Here is a 22,334-nt window from a genome sequence, read left to right on the forward strand (position 1 = left end):
TTTTCTTGATAACCCAATCACTTTGGTTCTGATCAACAATAGTTTCAATGTGACAAATTTGATGAAGCTGTTTTATTAGTGGAATTCTACAGTGTTTTTTTTAAAAAAAGGTCAAAACTGAAAATCCATTTCAAGTGTTTTTTTTGCAAAAAATATTTAGTGTTTATGTGTTGGTGACGGTGAATCGCAGTTGGTTTTGTGTGTCTTCTGTCTCTTTTGCGTATTAGGGCTAACGGGGAAAAAAACAATCATAAACAAAGAATAGTGGAGGCGAATCAACTGATAGAGAAGTGAGATCTCCAAGAATAAGGTGTGAACAGCTCAAGTGCAGAAGCAGATGCAGACCTCATGCACACTGCAGCTGAAGACGCAGAAGGCCGTGCAACAGATGGTTAGCAAGTAAAAGGAAGCTGCAGCTCACAATTAACAGAAAAAGACTGTGACTTATGAGCTTTGAGATTTGCAATAATAAATAAATGTGTTCTTCTGCAGATAAGTTTAGATGGGGTTTTTTTTATCTGGTGATAGGTTAGCTTATGAACTTCTGCTTCTGCCTTGAGTATAAAACAGCGTAGTACAGGGCTGGTGGGCAGAAGGCTTCTTCATTTTACTCAGTGTTTTTGCATTTTTTCACTTTAATTTTTTGGATCCTGATGCATTTATTGCTGTAGATTTTTCTGCCAAAAGAAAAACAATCATACTTAAACCCAGAAACCATTTTTAATATTTTAATACAGTAACCTCAGGTATGATGTTTTTTTACTCTCCAATTTTCCAGAACAATTGAACTTCCTTAAGGAAATATGATATTAAAAAACTGATGGAATAAGCCTTTGATGAGATAAGATGTAATCCAAAGCAAGAATAATAATAATGATAAACACTTTAAATTACCTTTGGTAAAACTAAGATTATCAATGTGACACTGCAATTCAACAGTAACTACAGTAAAAACAAAAACTCTAACGTTTATCCATTGTACACATGTAAATATTCATTATGATGTTATTGTTTATACTTAAGTTCAATAAGGCTGTTCAGACATTTACTTATGTCCTTTAATACTCATGTATATGTCCAAAAAGTTTGGCTTCCTGGTTCAAATCAGACATGTTCATGTTTCTGCACTTCCTCGTAGTCCACCATCACATTTCAAATGCTGAAAAAACTCTATGTTGCTGCAGTGTAAGCCAACATTACAGAACAAATATCATAAACAGCAGATTTTGAATTCATAATCACATCCATTAAATATTTGTTACATTTTTTCCAGCTAAGACTTCTGGCTAAAGTCCTAAATACCTTAAAAGAACTTAAAGTGTCTTAACTTATACTTCAATTGCATTTTACATAGACTTCAGTAACTCTGATATTTTAAGTCTTCACTTTAACATTTGCCAGGGGGGCAAAATTCACCTGGATATGAATTTCCTAGACAGACGTGTGTTGATCAAATTACATCTGTGCTGACATCTTTATACTGGCTTTCTGCTTATTTCAGGATTCTAACTTTTGTTTGTTTTTTTGTTAGTTCACCACAATATCTGTCTGAACATTAATATGTACCCATAAACCTCAACGAAGGCCCAACTCAGTTATTCATTGATCTGCTTTGTTTAAAATGTGTTTTCAGAGTTGTCTGCTGAGTCAAGATAGGACGGTTGGTAATCCGGGTGGTCGTCTTCATGTTATTTGCATCCTGTGTTGGGATGCCGCTGGAGAATTTCAAGAAGGTGAGGGATGTTTTATATTAATTGTTTTTACATCCACACATGCTGAACATGAACATAATAATCAGTAACATGTTTCTTTTGTGTTTCTGTTTAGTTCTGGCAAACAGTAAAAAACTGGATTCGTGGTCTAATCAAACTGGATATGGCCAAAACCTCTGTGGAAAACATGTATGACAAATGTGAACAAGACATGGAGAAAAAAGTAAAGGAAAAGTTTTTACAAAATGAGAAAACCAAAAGTAAGGCCTTCCAGCAGGCCTGGGATAAAGCAGAGAAATACTACAACACCATATGGAAGAATATGTTGACACCGCTGAAGAAGGAACAAATCATGGCTCTTTACGCGTACACCCACGAATTCAACAACGCAGTCCGAAAACAAAACTCTAAGTACAAAACCAAATTTCAATATCACACTCTGCACTTCTACCTCACCATGGCTCTGCGCACCATCAAACCTAAAGCAGAAAATTGTGTCACCGTTTTCCGGAGAGCAAACCGCAAATTCAGCAAAGATGTTCTCAACAAAGAGATTCGTCTTGGTGCTTCTTCGTCCAGTTCGATGGGTGTCTATCCTTGCTAGAAAACATTTGGTAACCAGTCATGCTTTGAGATCTCCACCTGTTTTGGAGCAGACATCTCAGAGTTCTCAAGTATTAAATCAGAAAAAGAAGTCCTGATCCCTCTGTATGAGGTTTTTAAAGTAACAGGCATAAATAAAGCCTCTGACAACACACTTCCTTGTGAAGTTGTCTACAAGCTGCGGAGCACAAACAAACCTCTGTCCAATTTAAACTGTGCTCTGTTCAAGAGAAAAACGTATGCGTGGATTTAATTGAAATTTGGACAGTAACTTTAGGAAGTTACATGACTAAGTCTGAGCGCGAGGAGAAGTTTAGAGTACAATCACTACCAGTTTTGAGAAGAAAGACACGAAGTCCTGCTTTCAAAATAAAAATGTAAGAAAAAGTATTAAAAGTTTTGAGAGCATCCGCTGACCCCGCTCCGTCAGTTTACGTGGCATAAGCACTTTGTGGCCGAGTCGCTGTCATTTCCAAACACTTCCATTTTCTTCTAATACGATATTTAGGAGTGAGAAAATGTCACAGATCCACACTGAAATTCATTGAGCTCCTGAGAGCGAGCCATTCTTTCACAAATGTTTGTAAAAACAGTCGGCATGCCTACCTGCCTAATTTTATAAACCTGTGGCGTTGAAAAACATGGGAACACCTGATTCTGACACTGAATGGACATGAATCTCGTGGCACCGCAAAACAAAACCACAGCAAATGGTAACAAAAGTTGCATTAGAGTGTACCTTTTTTGTTTTGATAAAGCAGTAGAGGTGCATGACCACAAGCAAGAAGTTCAAAGTTGGTTCATCATGACCAACGCACTGATATCTAACTCATCATCTTAACCCTTGTGTTTAAAAATGGGGTCCAACCGACCCCACACCCGTAAAGCTTGTATCATTTGCCTCAGTCCCTGCATGCACAAGGGTTAATGATTAGAAGAGACGTATCATTCTTGACACTTGTTTTTCCACAAACTTCTGCTTCTACATAACCCGAAAGTCTTCTTCCTAAAAAGGTCAGACAAATAAAGAAAAATAGAAGTTTCAATTTGATTTGCATTCAGGAAAAAGAGAAGTTTCAAAGAGTGGCACAATTACTTTTGCTATTGAGCCACCAAAACCAGTAAAATGAAACAAAAACAAAAAACAACAGTTTAAAGCTACATAGCTATAGTAGTACTGATGTACTCATCAAAACTAAACTTATTAATTTTCCAAACACATAATTGAATCTGTCAGTCTGTTAGCAGCTTGTATCATTATTATTTCATACTGATTCTGTGGCGCGTTCACAAACTTGTGCAGGACATTGACAAAGCATGATAAACATACAGAAGCATAGAGAGGAAGTGAAAACTTCTCTCTTCCTCAGTCATCTATCTAATCTGCAGCTTCATGTTGTTTTTGGCTATTTACCATCAGCATCTTCTTCTGTGGAAACCTCTGAGGACCTTTTGCCAAAGGTCAGGGATACATCACCAGGCAGATAAAGTTGAGACTCGGTGAGCTCACTGACCTTCTGCGCCTGTTTTATCCTGTTTGGGGGCAACAGAAAGACTGGAAGCTAACCCAGGAGACCCTGAAGTGGAACCAAAATACACAACGCAACCTATGGGGGAATTTGACTGCCAGAAGTCGAGAGTTTACTTTTTACAATCTGAAGTCTGGCGGATCAAGGAGCACCGTCACCTAACAACTGTTCCAGCCAATAGAATTACAGTTTACCACTTGGTACGCTAGATAGTTGCATCTCCTTTTCATGTGTTCTCTTTCTTTATGTTTACAAAAGAATAATTGTTTGTTTTTGTCAAATTAATTGACAGTAATCAGTAATCATTAAACTGACCTGATCAGTTTAATGAAACGATCATCTGCATTTGACTGTATTGTATTAAAATTTGAATTGTGAACTGCATCTGAAACTAGATTTAAATCTGCATGATTGGACTGTTTTAGATTGAAATGACTTTAATTTAACTCAAAATATATTCAGTGTGATTGGACATGAATTTGATCCCTTTGTCTTATATGAGACAATATCTGTTGTGAATTGAAGCTATTTAAATGAACTTTAAAAGATTTTAAGTGTCTTTAAAGTAGTTAAATGTTTGATGGTTGTGATAATTCATCTTTTTACATTTGCTATATTTCTTGATTGATTTTTCTGCTTTAATAAACGTCACATTAGAGCATCTGAGTCTTGCTGCGTCTGTGTTCAGATAAAATAAAGTTGTTCATAAAATATACTTGAAATACTCAAAAAATAAAAAAATAAAAAGACAAGCGCAAAACTGATCTACAGTATGAATGGCTGAATTGTGAAAACAAACACGTTGCCTTGCATAGCAAATGTTCAAAAGTCCAGTTTCTGTGCTCACCAAAGAACCCAGAACTACAGTGGGTTTTAAACAACTGCAGATCTGGGTCAGACTTTCTACAGAACTTGACTGGTCTGAGTTTTACCTAAAGAACAGGGACTACCTTGTGTTAACAGATGTCAACAGGTAACTCTCCATCAGAGCTGACAAAAATCCCACATGGAGTACCTCAAGGTTCCATGTTGGGTTCCCTTTTATTTAATATCTGTATACATTTAAAAATGGTCATAACTCTCATCAGAAATCTGCCATGCTTACAAAATAAATCCTCTGATGAATTCAGATCAGTTGTTATGAGCTGATTTATTAACGTAATTTTACACAAAAAGCAGTTTTACCCATTATTTTAATTCTAATATTATTCACTCAGTGAATTTCTGTCTTCTCTAGACTTGTGGACTGATGGCTCCGTCTTTCTTCTGACTAAGTTCGGAATGAGATGATGCGGTTCAGGTCTAGCAACGTTCACTTAGTTTCTAACTTGCAGCACAAGAACAGAATTCAAGAAACAAGCCTGCCACATAGTGGTCAAAGCCGGTACAACATGTCATATTTTTCTACACTATTTACACCATAATTAAAGTGGACGTGACCCAGGGGCCATGACTGAACACCGCCCAATTAAAAACTGTCAGTCTGCGCCTGCTATGAACTCATTCAAGAACTGAAAAGATAGAATTAAATAAATGATTGTGTGGATGTGACTTTACTTTCTTCAGGTGAATGGAAGCAAAACTGACTTAAGTATTTTTGGACCTAAAGAGAAACGATCAAGAGTCAGTGCACAGTTTCAGCTGCACCTAGAAAAGGAGTGATGATGTGATGACTTCCTGAAGAGTTCCTTAAAGAGACAGGTGCCCAATTTCAAGTCTTTAAAGTCAGACCAAAGTATTGCTGTTCCACTTTGACCTGGACTGAATAAAAGTGAAGGATTTAAAGCATGATATGTCGACTTTAAAGATCAAATATATCTAAATTCTGGGGTTGCTTTTAGTATAGTAGTAGTTGGTCTTTGAAATGTCTTTGCACAGAATCTATGCTAAGTTTTAATTTACTAATTTGTGGTTCTGCATGTCTGAGCTCCACAGGAAGTGGTCTGCAGGGGTCTTATGAGAAGCAGGAAGTGGTATGTTGACCAAAAGCTGTTATGCTGATCTGCAGATTTATGGTTAACATATAAAAAGCATCTACATGTGTGAGGCCAGTCATGGAGAAAGGATATTGGTGTGAATAAATGTGTGATCTTGAAGAGAATCATCCATTGTGTGTGTACTATCAATATATGAACCATAAATATATGAACTGTGTTTTATTCTGCATAAGTTGTACCAGATCATTTGTTCTTCTGTATTTAGTTTAGGGGTTAGGGTTGGGTCAAAATGCAACTCTGCATCAACACTTCTGTGTTGAGACTTTCATGTTCTCCTTTTGCAGAGTGCTGTCTAAGGACATTCTGTTGTTTTCTTCTTCCTCCAAGTGCTGCTCATTCCACTAATGTGCCATATTTGATGAAGTCATCCAATAGGTCAATATGAAAAGGTGTAACTTAGAAGATCCTGAATGTAGCCTTGAACTACCAGGCCCATGTTTCCCTTTTTCCAAATCATCAGTAGAATAATGAAAACAAGTTGTTGGTTCATGAATGTTTATGAAAGAAAGTGTTTGTAAATGATTATGGATGTCTTTTGAGAGTTAAACTGCAATCTTTTTGAACATGTATCTATATTAGTTTAAAAGTCTAAACTTGATCTGCTTGGTAACGTTTCCCTTCCCTCTTTGTCAATCGATCTTTAGAGGTTTTCACAGAAGAAGATGTGGGTGGTACATGGCCAAATAAGATAAATGACTAAGGGAACATTTTTCACTTCCTCTCTCTGTGTTGATGTACTTTTGTGATGTTTAGTTATTGCCATGCAGACGTTTCTGTAAACATCTTAAAAGCAGCATAAAATAACAACATGATACAGGCCACCAAACCAACTGGTTGGTTTATAAATCCAAAAATGGCATCTGCATGTTTAATTATTATTATGCATTTGGAATAAAGTTAGGGATGACACTAAAGGCTTGATTTTGATTAGGTTAATATTAGGAAGCGGAAGGGTGTTTGTATAGCTAGCTCTAAAAAAGAAGAACAAATACTGCTGGTGACTGAAAAACAAATGTAATTGTATCAGTGTTTGAATCGTCCCTTCATACCAAATGTAAACCAGGTGTAAACTAATAGGTTCTTTTACTAGCCTGACCTTTTGAAAGAGATTATCTGGTCTAAAGAAGTCAGTAAGAGAGAATAATACGACTGTTTCTATCAGTTAAATGAAAACTGGTTGACCAACACACCGACTTGAAATTTCTTGCTTGTGGTCGTGGAGCTTTTCTTACATAACTTGCAAAAACTGTGAGACAATTACAGTCTCATGCTTTCAAGAATGGTTATGGATTTATTTTATAGTTGCAGCTTATGAATAGTAATCAACAAATCCCTTTTAAGTTAACCATTAAATCTTTTTACAATAAATGCACAATGAAATCCAAGACCTTTGAATCCAAAGTGCAGGTGACTGACTGTATTCCCCGACCAAAAGAATAAAACGTGGCTCTGATTTTATTCTGACTTCTGCAGAAGGAACCTTAGAACTACAGGTTCCCTGAGATTGCAGATGGCAACTGAGACTAAGGCTGCATGCGTTCACACTGCAGGTGAAGTGACCCAATTCCGACTTTTTTAACATCATGCAACCTGCATCCGATCTTTTCATGACTGTCTGATCAGCACAGGTCAGATTCTTTTCGAATGCGACCCAGGTCACTTGGATATTCGATACGTATCCGATTCAAATGCAACCTAACGTCCAGGTCGCATTCATCCAAACTGAATGTCACTGATAGTCAACAAATCTCATTATCCACATCCTGATATGCGCAAGCGGGAAGAAAAACAACAACCATGACAGACTATAATGAGGATTAAGTTGTTAATATGCTGGTTCCGGTTGGACAACAACTTCAAATGTAAGCTAAGCTCCACTGTTAGCCTCCATGTTTACTTCTGAAAACACTGAGCACTACTTCTTCTTTTTATGGCGGTTGGTAGAACACTGAGGCCCCGTTTACACGACAACGATTTCGGGGGAAAACGGAAGAGTTTTGTTGCGTTTGTAGTGTGCGTTTACACGAAACCACCGAATGTTTTCTCTAACAACGGCACAGATTGAAAACGGGTTCCAGAGTGCGATGTTTCTGAAACGTACCGTTTTCCGTTGTCGTGTAAACCGAGAAAACGGATCTGTTCTTCAGTATGACGCAAAACATAGCTGCTTCCTACAATCCACTGAAGAAGAAGAAACTACTCACAATGCTGGTTGTTACTGTTTCCCCATCAGATACGCGTCTCTTTACCGCTCCGCACAGCCAAGGTGGCAAAATACACGGCTGCTTGTTCAGCGCTCTTATCTAGAGAACTACGGACCAGGACCAGCCCCGGCTCCGGCTCCAGATGAGTTTAACAGGGGGGCACCGACTTATTTTGGGGGGTCTATGAGTTTACGTAGCTGAACATAGATGACATCAGTAGCCTACAGGCTACTTGTTAACAAGCTTAACGTGCTGTGTTGATATTAGCTAGCTAGTCATCTTTTAGCTATCATCACCTGCATCCAACAGCTTTACTCAACTCAGTCGGTTAGTTTGGGGGAAAAAAACTGTGCAAAGATATTTACGTTTTTCTGTTTTGCTGCCATGATTCTAACACAGATGTGCAGCAGAAGCAGCAGGTCTCCTTTGCTGCCTCACAGGTGTAAACCCAGCGCGAGCGTCTCATCGTTCATGTTGCGTTTGAAGGCGGCTCGGAAAAACAGGTTACGACTTGTTAACAACGGATTAAACTGTTTTCACTGCTGAAAAAGGTGACAGGGGACACGGATATGGGAAGTACGGGAGCTCCTATTATCAAATTGATATAGGAAAAACAGACTGTTGGCCATTCCAAGGTAAAAACAATAAACAGCTTCCAGTCCGGGGCTCGCTACAGACACCGTGAAAGCTCAAACAACGTGTTTCAGCAAAGTTATCCCACTTTTTCCAACTGCATGGGCCCTAATCAGACGCTCACAATGCGTGTTTTCTCCCAATCTATGGGAGAACGGTACCTGATAGGATAACGCGAATCCACATGCCTTCAAGTTGAACTTTTTTTTAAACACATGCGCACTCAGTTTCAAAGAACCTAGCACCACCTAGGCGCAGCGAGAGCATTACACGTTTTCGATGTGTACCGTTACTGTGTAAACACAGATCGTAATTAAAACGTTTTCGTGTAAACGATCAAACAAAAACGGAACAAAAGTTTCGTTTTTGTTGGATCGTTGTCGTGTAAACGCCCCCTGAGAACGCTGACGTTATTGTGCCCTCTACTTTGCATGTGGGACACTTTCATGTCGTTGCCCGGTCACACTGCAGAACACATACAGGTCGCATATGTTTGGAAGTTTGAACGGTCCTGGCAAAAAAATCTGATTCAACAAAAAATCTGAATTGGGTCACTTCAGGCTGCAGTGTGAGCGCAGCCTAACTGCCACTTACTCAAGGGAGAAGAGGAAGCAGCTCAGCCAGGCCTGACCCAGAGCTGGCAGTTTGGTTTGTGCTACTGATGTTGCACAAACCAGCGCTAAGAAGAAGCCCTTCTATCCAAGCTGACCTTTCCTATAGTAAACAGATCCCTGGTTTAAGACCAGATCTGAGGCTCTATCAGGAATAATGAATGAAAGAAGAAGAATGGAGATATGAATGGGTTAGAGGTGGTGATGGTGGTGGTTGGTGTTTTTCTCTATCATTAAAACTCAAAGCCTTTTAAAGTTTTGGATATTATGAACAGAATCTAAAAATAATGAAGTAGAAACAATTTAAGAATAAATCTCCACAAATAAACTGCACAGTTTACCATATAATGATTGTAAAAAATAGCTTTTGGTAGATCTAGCATTATTTTTTGTAGTCCATATATTGTTAATAATGATGATGTCTTAGTGTTTCTACGGAACATGCCACTTCAAATATCAATCAACACCTGCAGTTGTTAAGGAAATATGTAATTTCTGAACAGGTGACCTTTGATGACCTGGAGAGATTGGTTGACTTTTCTTGGGTATTTTTCAGGCCCTTGTTGCTGAAATACAGCAGTAACATCATTTAAAAACATGTCGACTGCATTCAGTGCAGATAAAGCAGGCCATGCAAGAGATGAAGGTTGACAAGAAAAAGGAAGCTGCAACACTATAGTTAGAAAAATAGACTGTGAGCTGTGATGTTGAAATTTGTACTTAAAAAATGCTTTCTTCCTCTATCGATAAAAAATGTAGATGTGTTATCTTGAGGTAGGTTAACTTGTGAACTCCTCCTTCTCTTTTCTGTATAAAATGGCATCGTAGGGCGAGCAGGTGGACGGTTTCTCAATTTTACTTCCGCAACAGTTTTGTATTTTGTCTGTTGCACTTTAATTTGTTTGCATCCTCAGTTATTTTATATTTTGGATTTCTCTGCTGAAGAAATTGAAAGAAAATGTTAAAAAAAAATCCTAACAAAGGTACAGAAATAATCTAAAAAGCTTTGACATTCATCCACCCAGAAGCTCTTCATACAGGTATGGCTCTTTTTTTGCTCTGAAATGTCAAAATAATTAAACTTCTTTAAGGCAGGATTTTGGTATATTGAAACTAAGATTATCAATGTAATACTTCAACTTAATAGTAAGTGCAATATAAAAAGAAGAACCCTGTTACAGTTCCCCATTGTACACACAATTATTCACTGCCATGTTATTGTTTATTCTTGAGTTTAATTATGCTGTTCGGTCATTTATTTCTGTTCATAACTTCTCCCTTAAAAGTTATGTACATGTCCAAAAAAGGTTTAACGTTTCTACACAGATATGTGCATGCTGCTACTGAGGTGCAGCTGAATTATCCTCTAACACCTCTTCCTCTCAGCTACGGCTGTCCACAATCATCACATAAACCTTTGACAAACACTCAACCTTGCTGCAGTGCAAACCAACATTACAAAGCAAACATAATTAATATTCAGATTCATTTCCCTTACTCTGTCAAAGAACTTTAAGAAAGTAACGTGTGCTTTTCTTACATTATGCTTGAACTTCTGTTATTCTGTATGCTGGTCTAGTATCTTCAGTTCAACATTTACAAGGGGTCAAGAATTCACCTGCATGTATTTTTCCTAGACAGAAGAGTGTTAATCACATTACATCTATACTGGCCTCTCTACTCTGGCTTATTTATTTATGGATTGATTATTTATGGATTGATTTCAAACTATTATTTCTTAATTTTTGTGTCCTAATATTAGTTCACCCCTGATATAAGATACACCCGTAAACCTCAACAAATGCAAAAGGTCTCACGTTTTCACAAATATTCATAGATCTGCTTTTAAAAGTACAGGCAGCAGAGCTTTGTTGGTGGCAGAACCTAATTTAAGGTGTGTTTGCACATTGATACCACCCAGACCAAATTATTATTATTATTTTATTTGATTTTAGAGTTGTCTGCTGAATCCAGATGGCAAGGTTGGTAATTTGGGTGGCTGTCTTCATCTTATTTGGATCCTGTCTTGGAACTCCACTAGATAAGTTCAACAAGGTGAGGAAAACTATCTGTCTGTCTAATTGTTGTACAATCACAGATGCTGAACAGTAACAATCAGTAATGTGTTTCTGTTCAGTTTTTGCAGAAATGTAAAAATTGGATGGGCTGCCCAACCCAGCTGGATATGGCTTCAGACTCTGTTGATGACATGTACAACAAATGTGAAGAGAAGATGAAGGAAGAAATAGAGAAAAAGTTTTTACCAAATGAGCAAAACAAAAATGAAAACTTCAAGCAGGCGTGGAATAAAGCCGAGGAATACTACAAGATTAAATGGGAGAAGAAGAACACGCAGCTGAAGAAAGAACAAATCATGGCTCTTCATGCGTACACCCTTCATGTCCCACCTTTATACAGTGAATTCAACGATGCAGTCCGAACACAAAAATCTGAGTACAAAACCAAATTTCCATATCACACTCTGCACTTCTATCTCACCATGGCTCTGCGCACCATCAAACCTAAAGCAGAAAATTGTGTCACTGTTTTCAGAAGAACTCCCTGTAAATTCAGCACAGATGTTCTTAACAAAGAGATTCGTTTTAGTGCTTTTGCCTCCAGTTCAATGGATGAATACTGTGATAAAATGTTTGGTGAAGAATCGTGCTTTGAGATCTCCACATGCTTTGGAGCAGACATCTCACAGTACTCTAAGTTTGAGACAGAAAGAGAAGTCCTGATCCCTCCTTACGAGGTTTTTAAAGTTAAAGAAATAAAGAAAAGCTCTGAGCTCAACAAGCTTCCTTGTAAGGTTGTCTACAAACTTCAGAGCACAAAAACAACTCATTCCAATTTAAACTGTGCTTTTTTCAGCAAGGAAAGTCTGCTTGGTTTTAACTGAACTTCCCAGAAATAAAAGTCATGCTCTGCAGATTTGGACAGAATGTAATACTTTTTTTTAATGGGCTGCTCAGTTTTATTTTGCAAAGAGAAGTATTTACATATATGATAAGTGTACAACTGTAAGTCCGTACACCGACAACATTTTACTAATATGTAAAATTTGAAATAAAAGTGTTTAAATTGTCAAGCTGAAATGAAATTAGGACTGCTAAGTGTGATCCTCTAGTCACTACTGTGTAAAATTATAGAAAATAAAATTGGTTAAAATGTAAAACTGAAATTAAATGACATGACATAAAATTTAAAAGTGCACATGACCTGTTCACTGTGTCCACGGCTCTCGCCCGTTGACCGCTTTAGATATTCACCGTCACCCCTCCCCATCACACTAGGGATAAGGGTGTTTCATAATATAGTTTCAGATCGAAGCAAAGGGTGTTTGAGGGGGGGGGTTCTCGATTCATTTTTACCCACAAAGCACATGGGCAAAAACCATTAGTGAAACGGTCACTGGGACTGACTAGTATATATTTCATTGAGGGAGACCTGGAATGCGGCGTTCATAACAAACACGTGTGTTCATCTGCTCTACCGCCAGCAAACAACCGTACTGATTACATAACATAAAAGTCAAGCAGTTCCCTAAAAGCCCAACAGATAGCAGCAATGTGCCATGCAAAACAAAACACCCACAGTTTACAGGACACACCTCCTGCTAAAGAGCCCCCTGGTGGCTGAAGAAAAATCCACATATAAACTGGAAAATACAATATATGAAAAAAAATCTGAATGCTCTCTGGTATTGTTCAGGGCGGCGGGCCGTAGCCTGGGGTCCACTGGCTTAAAGTGTGTTAGCGTGCATGTCAGAAAAGAAAACATACAATTATTAAGAAAACACATTTTGTCACTTTGGAAGTCATTCATCTGCATAAAGTGTGTTAAAAGTGAGTCACTCCTTCTTACTGTTGCCACATGCTTGCTCAAGGTGAGAGTTTGCTGCAAAGTCAAGAAGGCATAATAATTAGCTGGGTTGCTTTAGATAGTAAATTTTTATTGCTGAAATAAAATGAAGGTCTATTTGGCTGTATAGTATTAACATTTTGCTTGTGTACTGAACTGTGTATGTAACTAAATTTGAATAACTTGAATAATTGGACTGTTTTAAGACTGATATGATTTGAATTTGAACCAAAAATATATTCAGTGTGATTTACATGTGAATTTGTAAAATTAGATATTTGTTGTGAATTGATTTAAATCAACTAAATTTACCTGAAGCAAAATAATCTTTAAAGTAGTTAAATGTTTCATGATTGTGATCTCTTTTATTTTTTCATTTTTGCATTTGCTTTATGTCCTGATTGACTTTTCTTTTTTAATAAACACTGTATTGCTTTTTTTCTTTGTGGTTACTTTTAGTCTGATGTCTGAAGTTGTTTCTTGAGTTGTCTTGTTGCACAGAACCCACACTCAGTTTTTGCTTACTAATTTGTGGTTCTGCATGTCAGACCTCCTCAGGAAGTGGTCTGCAGGGGTCTTACGAGAAGCAGGAAGTGTTATGTCGACTAAAAGCAGCATGACACTTTGCTGCTCTGCAGATTTACGGTTAACACGTATAAAAATAATCTATTGATATGTGAGGCCATTCATGACACTGGAATAAAGGTTGTGAATAAAAGCATAATCTTAAAGATAATAATCTATCATGCGTATAGTGCTAGACAACACACAGACTATTTGTTAGGATTTATGATTGATATGGTGAAACTCCTCCTTCTCTTTCCTGTCTAAACTAAATTAGTAGAGGGGATGGGGGCTTGTCTAGGGGTTTGCCCAAACATTTTAAGGTCTCCTCTTTAAACTTTGTCTTCAATTGTATTTTGACCTCTAACTGTTCCTAATATCCACGTCATTTATTTGATTTAAAAGAAAGAATCCCTCTCTGCCCATCCTTCCTCTTTTTGCCATCTTATTCCTAATTTGTTAAAAAAACAAACAGGTAAAGTCCTATTTTTTATTTAAACTATATATTGGTTTTATTATTAATATGTACATCATTTTCAATATTATTTCTTAAAATATTTGGGGGGTTTCAATACCGATTCTCTTTACATTGTTTTATTGTTTTGTGAGAGACAGCTGTCTCAAAAAAAAAAAATTGGTTGAGTGAAAATAAACAAATACAAATCCTCAATGGGTATGAATTTAGGATTCAACTGTATTGGTTTTAATTTATCTTGCAAATAAGTGTACAATAATCTCTTTTCAGAATCGCTAAATTGTAGTGAAACACCTCCAGTAGTGCTTTTATCACAGATATAGATTATTATGATAGAGAAACAAGTTGGAGCTTTAATGATTAAACTTTTTTTTTTCTTAAAACCTTAAAAGAGCAACCTTAAAATTATGAACACTGTAAGGGTAAAATGTTGAGATTTCAGTCTGCTTGTTTATTTTATGTTAGACTCTTAGATCGTGCATTCAAATTACATAAAGGGGAATAATAAATAAACAATAATAGGAAATGAAAAATCTGCATTTACTGTGTCTTTGAAGGACTAAACGCTAAAGGTGGCAACGATGACAACGTGGACGTTCCTGCTTGTTCTGTTTGGAGCTTCTGTCTCAACTGCAAAGGTAATGAGACAAACAGGAGATTTGTGAGTTTCTTGATTCAGACATAATGGTAAAGAAATGTTTAACATCCGTCTTGTTGTCTTCTGGCAGTTTTACAGATCCCTGGCTGATATTCCTCTCCCATTGGACATGGCTCCGAACTCTGTCGATGACATGTACGAAGGCTGCGCAAACAACATGGCGACCAAAGTAAAGACCAAGTTCTTGGTCAGTGAGAAAAAGATGAGCAAAAATTTTAGCCTGGCTTGGGACGAAGCGGAGAAACAGTATAATAAGAAATGGAAGCCCAAACCTGGGAAGAAAACATCCCGAGCCCTGGAGAAAGAACAGAACATGGCCGTCTATGCTTACACTCTGGACAAACCAGAGATATTCACTGAATTCAACAGTGCGGTGCGAACGCAGAGGGCTCAGTACATGGGCATGTTTCAGTATCACTCACTGCACTTCTTCCTGACGGGCGCTCTCAGAGCTCTCAACGCTCGTAAGCCAAAGACAGAAAGATGCCTTACTGGTTACCGGAGGGTCAACAGAAAATTCAAGCTGAGTGTTCTCGGCAAAGAAATCCGTTTTGGCGCTTTCACCTCCAGCTCGATGGGGAAGTATCCCCGCAAAGAAAAATTTGGCTATGAGACCTGTTTTGAGATTTACACCTGCTTAGGAGCAGACGTCTCACTGTACTCCAAGTTTGGAGAATCAGAAGCAGAAGTCCTGGTTCCTCCGTATGAAATCTTTAAAGTTACAGGCATAAAGCAGAGAGCTGAGGAGAAGGACCTTCCATGTAAAGTTGTGTTGAAACTGAAGAGCACAGAAAAGACTCTGTCCAACCTAAACTGTGCGTTTTTCACGGATAATTGATCCAAATAAATTTTTAAAAATTATTTCCAATTTTAGCAACACACAAGAGCAGATTAGATTTATTTTGAGATGGATTTTCTTCTTCTTCTTCTTCTTATTATTATTATTATTAATTATTATCATAAAAAAAAAACATTTTTTAAAATTCAAATACATGCACAGTTTCACCATTGTAAACATAAAGACCATTTAATGAAATCAGGTCAAACATAACTTTAGATGTATTTTTGCTTTTAACTGACGTTTAAAAATGTAAAAAAAAAAAAAGAAAAAGAAAAGAAACTAAGCCAAATGAGCACATTTGACTGTAAACTTAATAAAAGTACTTGTATACATTTTATAGCTACTATTCTTCACATCCTCCTGTAAAATGACTCATTGCATCATGCGGTACAAATAAATCTGGTTGTGTCTGACTTAATTAATGTTGTTTTAGTTTAGAGCTGCTTGTTTGTGGACTGTTGGACGATTGGGCCTGAAGGGTTTTAAGGTCTTTTAGAGGGCAGACATATTTGGAGCGCCTTGTTTTCTTGTTTTGTGGTTGTGCATGTCTAACCCTATCAGGATGTGGTCTGTGCAAGTTTTCAGCTCACAATACATTGGAACAAGTAAAGTTGTTCAGTATACGAAAGTTCTGGTTCAGGTTGATTCAAGTCCCAAAGCACAATTAATGTTTTCTTTTTACTTTTTAAAAAGAAAAAGTTAAAATGTAAGTCCAGATATGACAGGAAGAGTACCAGGAAGTGCATCATCAGTCAGCAGTTGTTACTGATTCTTCTCCAGAAGATCACATTTGTATTATTACTGTTTCGTTTTACAGTGGGAGGTTACCAAATAAACACTTGATGGCACTGTCGTTCCATTATGTTTTAGGCTTGCTGGCCAGGTGAGTTGTAGTCAATAAAATAGGCCTGAAAACACAATAATCCTGCATTTTTTGTTTGTTTTTTCCCAGATACCTAATATACTTAGTTTTACTTTTATTTTTATGTTTCCTATCCACACAGCTTGATTCAGGATGTGTCAGGGAGAGTGCTTGGTAGTGGTGAGGAATGAACGCTGAGACCCAGGTAATGGAGAAGATGAAGATATTTAATGATGAAACAGTCCTGGTACAGGCGGCACGGCAGTAAACTAGCACTCAGCTAAATGCCGGTAGCAACTGACGACATGGACATAACTAGAGCTACACAAGCCAGGACTTGACAGTTCTACTGGCGAGTGAGACGATATGCGCAGAACAAACGTAAGACAAGTTAGGCAGACTAGACGACGTTACACTGGGAGGGTAATCACAGGGAACGAGACACACCTGGGAAACAATCAACGGGGAGGACAGGACAGAGACTCACAGGTAACAGGAACCACACAGAAAAAACTCAAAAATAAACACACAGAAACACGGATCATGACAGTACCCCCTCCTCAAGGGGCGGCTACCAGACGCCCACACAGCAAATCCAGGAGGCCCAGATTAACTCTGTCAGATTTGATTTCAACACTTTTAAAGTGTCTATATGGGTCCACAAAAGAAAGTGTTAATTTAACTCTTTTTGGAGAGGTAGTACCTTAACTCTTATAAAGTGTCAGATATCAAATCTGCTGGAGTTAATAATTTAACACTTACTAACACTAATTCAGTGTTAGATCTTAATATTGACTCTCACAGAGTACTTCTTTAACTTCTTAAGAGTTATTTGTAATTAATATTAAATAGGTATTTTATTATTTTGAACTTTTAAATTTTTTTCGGAAAATAAACATTTAATAAAGAGGCAATGATTTTCTCAAATACATTTATTTCAAAACGTGCACCATAATTACAAAACATATTACGACGTGGAATAATGTGCATGTTTCACATGTCACTTTCATTCACATATTGTTATCAAATGGTCTAACATGTCAGCTGTGCAATACAAACTGCAATATGCTTAATACATTTTTCTTCAATATGCATGAAATTGTTCAAAGTACAAGGTGGAGAAAGTAAAGCAAGCAGTTCATGTAATATGACAGAGTACATTTTCTTTTAACAGGTAGATTACTGGATATTACAGTACATAACAGACCAACCTGATATTCAGATCCATCATTTCTTATCCAGTTTATGTTTCTGTTGATAAGAGACAGTTCCTCTCTGCACTCTACCGAAGAGATGTCCACTCACTGACAGATTGTCTTCAGGTTGGGCTGTTCGTGACGTTTGGCCGGAGACACCAACATGCTCCTCTACTGCATCGGATAGTCTTCAGTCTCTGAGTAGGACAGCCAGTGTCGGTCTCTGGATCATAACAAACAAAAAACATAACAATGAGAAATGGAACAAAGGAATAAATTTTTACTACAACTCTAACTACAAGCCTCAATTACAGAAATGTAGGGTTTCAGAGATATTAACACTTACATAATCATTTTTGGAGCTTGAATCTTCGAAGAATCTGCGGAGGGTTCGGGAGGGGGAGGTTAGGCTGACAACTGGCGATTCATCCTCAACCAGACTGGTTCTAATATATATACTAAAAGGCAATAAAAGGATTAAAACATGCTGCAAAACGTATATAAGAAGACACAACAGCGGGAATAACGCTCTCAACGTGAAAAAGCCTTTTGCATTTTTTCAAAGGAAAAAAATCGATCAGAAAGGTTGATAAATCTGACCAGTATGCATGTAAACGTTCAACATCATGAAAAAACATACTGCAGATTATTACGGATCTGTTTAAGTTAGCCAAGAATTTGATTGAATGTTCACCGGCTCGATTTTTTCCAACACTTATACTCTGCTAACATTCGGCATGCTAAGCTAAATATGCTAACACCGAGCCATGTGGCTAACGTGACGTCTATCATACAGGTTGAGCTCAACTCAAAATAATAGTTATAAACCATCTCAGAAAAAAATAACTTACCAAGCGCAGTAAATAACTCAGACATGTGGAAAGTAAATAGTCGCTTTGCTTCGGTGGGAATCTGTGATTCTGGGGCGGAGTCAGTGAATTAACTCCTGCAGTGTTAGAGCCGGTGTAGGAGTTCAGAGTTGGAGTTCAGAGTTAACAAGTAAAGAGTTATTGATTCTATTTTAACGCCTCTAGATTTGATACGGAAACATTTTGTTTTAACACTGGATTTGAACTACTAATAATATACACCCCAGAGTTATACAAACAGAATGTGACTCTATAAGTGTAAAATTAACTCTGCTTTTGCACAAAGTCTACTAACACCAAAACATTTAACACTTTTGAATTTGCTGTGCAGAAAGGAAAATCCAACAAAAAACAATCCAACAGGGAGGGCGGAAGGGCGATGGCAGGAGGGCAATAGTCCACAGAACTGAACCAAGTCCAAACAGGAACTCAAACACAGGAAAACAGTCCAGGGGCCACCCACGGCACAGGAGGTGGAGCTCACGTGGGCGGTACGGTGAATGGCGACATCGGAGGCGGAGCTGGGGCAGCGGAGCTGGGGCAGCGGAGCTGGGGCCGCGGAGGGCGGCGACGTCGGAGGCGGAGCTTGGGCCGCGGAGGGCAGCGATATCGGAGGCAGAGCCTGGGCCACGGAGGGCGGCGACGCAGGAGGTGGAGGTTGGGCCGCGGAGGACCGGGCGGAGCGCTGGCTGCTGCAGGCTCTGGAGGACCGGAGTAGCGCCGGCTGCTGCAGGCCCTGGAGGTCCAGACTGGGGCTCGGACGGAGCAGACTCTGGGGGCTCGGACGGAGCAGACTCTGGGGGCTCGGACGGAGCAGACTCTGGGGGCTCGGACGGAGCAGACTTTGGGGCCTCGGACGGAGCACTCTGGGGCCTCGGACGGAGCAGACTCTGGGGGCTCGGACGGAGCAGACTCTGGGGCCTCGGACGGAGCAGACTCTGGGGCCTCGGACGGAGCAGACTCTGGGGCCTCGGACGGAGCAGACTCTGGAGACGGGGGCTCGGACGGAGCAGACTCTGGAGACGGGGGCTCGGACGGAGCAGACTCTGGAGACGGGGGCTCAGACGGAGCAGACTCTGGGGGCTCGGACGGAGCAGACTCTGGGGGCTCGGACGGAGCAGGCGCAGGCCATGCCACCAGCCGTGCCGCTTGCCGACCAGGCGCCAGCCTGGCTACCTGGAACCCCATGGCCAGGGGAACTGGGGCGACTGGTGTAGGGCATGGGGTGGCGGCTGGAGCGGAAGCTGGAACTGTCGGAGTGATGGGCAGACTGTGGAGGCTGGAGACGACAGACGGGGAAACGAAGCAGGTTCTGGAATGGGAACTGGCGGAAATGAAGCGGACACTGGAGGTGACAGAGTGGTGGTAGGTCGTTTTTGATCCTGGTAGATCTCATAAAGTCCCAACACTAAGTCAAACAAGGTGGGATGACCTCTGTATTGATTGAGGAGCTGGTGGTAGTCCGCATCCTTGTAATCACTCCAGTTCTCTGGGCCCATGATGTTCTAGCAGCGATCCTCACCTTTTCTTGGTCGGATCCTTCTGTCTGGGAGGGTGGTTGGTAGTGGTGAGGAATGAATGCTGAGACCCAGGTTATGGTGAAGATGAAGATATTTAATGATGAAGCAGTCCTGGTACAGGCGGCACGGCAGTAAACTAGCATTCAGCTAAATGCCGGTAGCAACTGACGACATGGACATAACTAGAGCTACAAGCCAGGACTTGACTTGACAGTTCTACTGGCGAGTGAGACGATATGCGCAGAACAAACGTAAGACAGGTAAGGCAGACGAGACGACGTTAGACGAAGACAACAATTGACAAGGATCCGACCAGGAACACAGACAACAGGTGGGACTAAATACACTGGGAGGGTAATCACAGGGAACGAGACAGTCTGGGAAACAATCAACGGGGAGGACAGGACAGAGACTCACAGGTAACAGGAACCACACAGAAAAAACTCAAAATAAACACACAGAAATACGGATCATGACAGGATGCTTCTTATGACTAATAATTTCATTGTGAAGAAACCCCAGTTTTAATATAAGAACTATTTCAATAAAGTTAATACGGTGTGATTCCACTGATTTGCAAATTTTTATTTTTTACTCTATAAACATACTCGTAATAGGTAAATACATGTGTAAAAGACAGATCGGCTGTCTTTAATAATGTTGTTAATAATTGACCATCTTAGTGAAAGTGAGCATTATCATGGTTGTTTCATGCCTGTATATGAACAGTGCTAACAAAATGGTATTTGGGAAGGTGTTTGTAAATTAAAATGTGTCGTTTCCTAAATTATTGCTGCAGTGAATATTTAACCTGAGTTAGCAGTTGGTATGCGAGTTGTAAAAATGTGGCAGTGTAAAAAAATGAGAAAAGATATTCTTTCATGTGGATATTTAATCATTATCCTCAACAGACCAGTGTTGCTTTGAATCACGTATTTAGGAAGAGGACTTTAGCAGAATCACAGGTGTATGGTACATTTCTCAAACACAGCATGAAACACCAGATTAGACGCCCAGTGACAAACATTACAGCTTCCCGTTTGTGGTTGGAAACTTTTCTCCTCTTTTGTTAACGTCACGCACAAGGGTCTGGTGTACACCACAAAAGCAGCATAAAGTAATTATGACACTTGCTGCTTAACAACTTGAGTGGTTGACAAATCCAATTATGATGATTGAATAACTAATGATTTATTTGGAAACTTCATATATATCCTTCTATATTCTTGTTTGCACCTCCTTCCCATCTACCACCTTCACCCAAGACTTTTGTTACCCTTTTCCCACAATTACTCACCTACTCCATCATTATACCCGTCCCTACCTCTTTTAACTTACATTCCCTTTTCAATCATCCTCATCCTTTATCCCAACCACTTTATTCCTCCGTACCTGCATCCTTTGCCTTTATCCTTCATCCCATCTCCTTTTTTCCTTATTCATACGTCTTTCATCCTATGTTGTATCTTCCTTATCTCTACCTTCTTGACCCATACAGATTTTAATAATTATCCCGCATCCCTGCCTAATTTTTCTTCTGTTCCTCACATCCACATCCAAAATTCCCTTTCCTTCATCTCATTCATCTTTGTCCCTCATTCCTACCACCTTTCCCTTCCCCGGTCCATATGCTCTTCCACCTTCATCCTTTCTCCCTACGTCATTCACTGTTTATCACTACATCTTTGTTCATCTCTGGTGAGGAGGAAACTGATGTCCTGGGTCAGAACCCCAAAGCTGGATATGAAGAGTCAAACTATTGCGGTCCACAGCCACAGGCTGTCCATGGAAGTCCGACGCTCCTATCATGGACCAACCTCCACACGAACAGCACCCCATCAAAAAGTGTTAGTCCCCCATTTCAATAGCCCCCATGTCATCCCCACACCTCCAATAAACATTTAAGCAGCACAGGTGCTGAGGTGGCACACCAAGCCCTCCTCTGTCCCAGATCGGTGTTTGCATGTGTGTTTGTGGTACTGTGAAGTCTTGTGATGAATGTAGATGCTTTTGTCTAAAGTGTATTAAAACTGGAGTTGTGGCTGGGATGTGCAAAACTCAACTTACCGACAGTAAGCTCAATGTGTGTTAAAATTGAGGTGCTGAACGGGGCCAAACGTAGCAAAGTGTATACAGGTGGAGGGGCTGCACAGCACTCTATCCATGCCTGCAAGGTGATTCACCCCACAACACACA

General features: G+C 39.4%; 3 protein-coding genes and 1 pseudogene across 7 annotated transcripts in view; 3 read left to right on the plus strand and 1 right to left on the minus strand.

Moving 5' to 3' along the window:
* The window catches only part of LOC103470161 (ecto-ADP-ribosyltransferase 4-like), a 40,053-nt gene that overhangs the window by 10,324 nt on the left and 7,395 nt on the right, over nucleotides 1-22,334 (minus strand). The gene's annotated exons all lie outside the window — the stretch shown is intronic.
* LOC103462461 (NAD(P)(+)--arginine ADP-ribosyltransferase 1-like) lies at nucleotides 338-4,171 on the plus strand (annotated as a pseudogene).
* Nucleotides 10,071-14,133, plus strand: LOC103470497 (erythroblast NAD(P)(+)--arginine ADP-ribosyltransferase-like). Its single transcript, XM_008419024.3, has 3 exons — nucleotides 10,071-10,329; nucleotides 11,245-11,344; nucleotides 11,427-14,133. The coding sequence occupies exons 2-3, from the start codon at nucleotides 11,264-11,266 to the stop codon at nucleotides 12,189-12,191; spliced, it is 846 nt and encodes a 281-aa protein (XP_008417246.1). The 5' UTR covers nucleotides 10,071-10,329; nucleotides 11,245-11,263; the 3' UTR covers nucleotides 12,192-14,133.
* On the plus strand, nucleotides 14,696-15,693 carry LOC103470565 (GPI-linked NAD(P)(+)--arginine ADP-ribosyltransferase 1-like). The gene has a single exon (XM_081608516.1). The coding sequence runs from the start codon at nucleotides 14,888-14,890 to the stop codon at nucleotides 15,686-15,688; it is 801 nt and encodes a 266-aa protein (XP_081464642.1). The 5' UTR covers nucleotides 14,696-14,887; the 3' UTR covers nucleotides 15,689-15,693.

Source organism: Poecilia reticulata, chromosome 1, assembly GCF_904066995.2.
Source record: "Poecilia reticulata chromosome 1, P_reticulata-male-v2, whole genome shotgun sequence".
NCBI lineage: Eukaryota > Metazoa > Chordata > Actinopteri > Cyprinodontiformes > Poeciliidae > Poecilia > Poecilia reticulata.

Bases quoted from the DNA above. Each gene is read 5' to 3' on its own strand.
- LOC103470497 (XM_008419024.3), top strand. From the start codon at position 11,264: ATGGCAAGGTTGGTAATTTGGGTGGCTGTCTTCATCTTATTTGGATCC. The intron at 11,345-11,426 runs GTGAGGAAAACT...GTTTCTGTTCAG, and splicing joins CACTAGATAAGTTCAACAAG to TTTTTGCAGAAATGTAAAAA.
- LOC103470565 (XM_081608516.1), top strand. From the start codon at position 14,888: ATGTTTAACATCCGTCTTGTTGTCTTCTGGCAGTTTTACAGATCCCTG.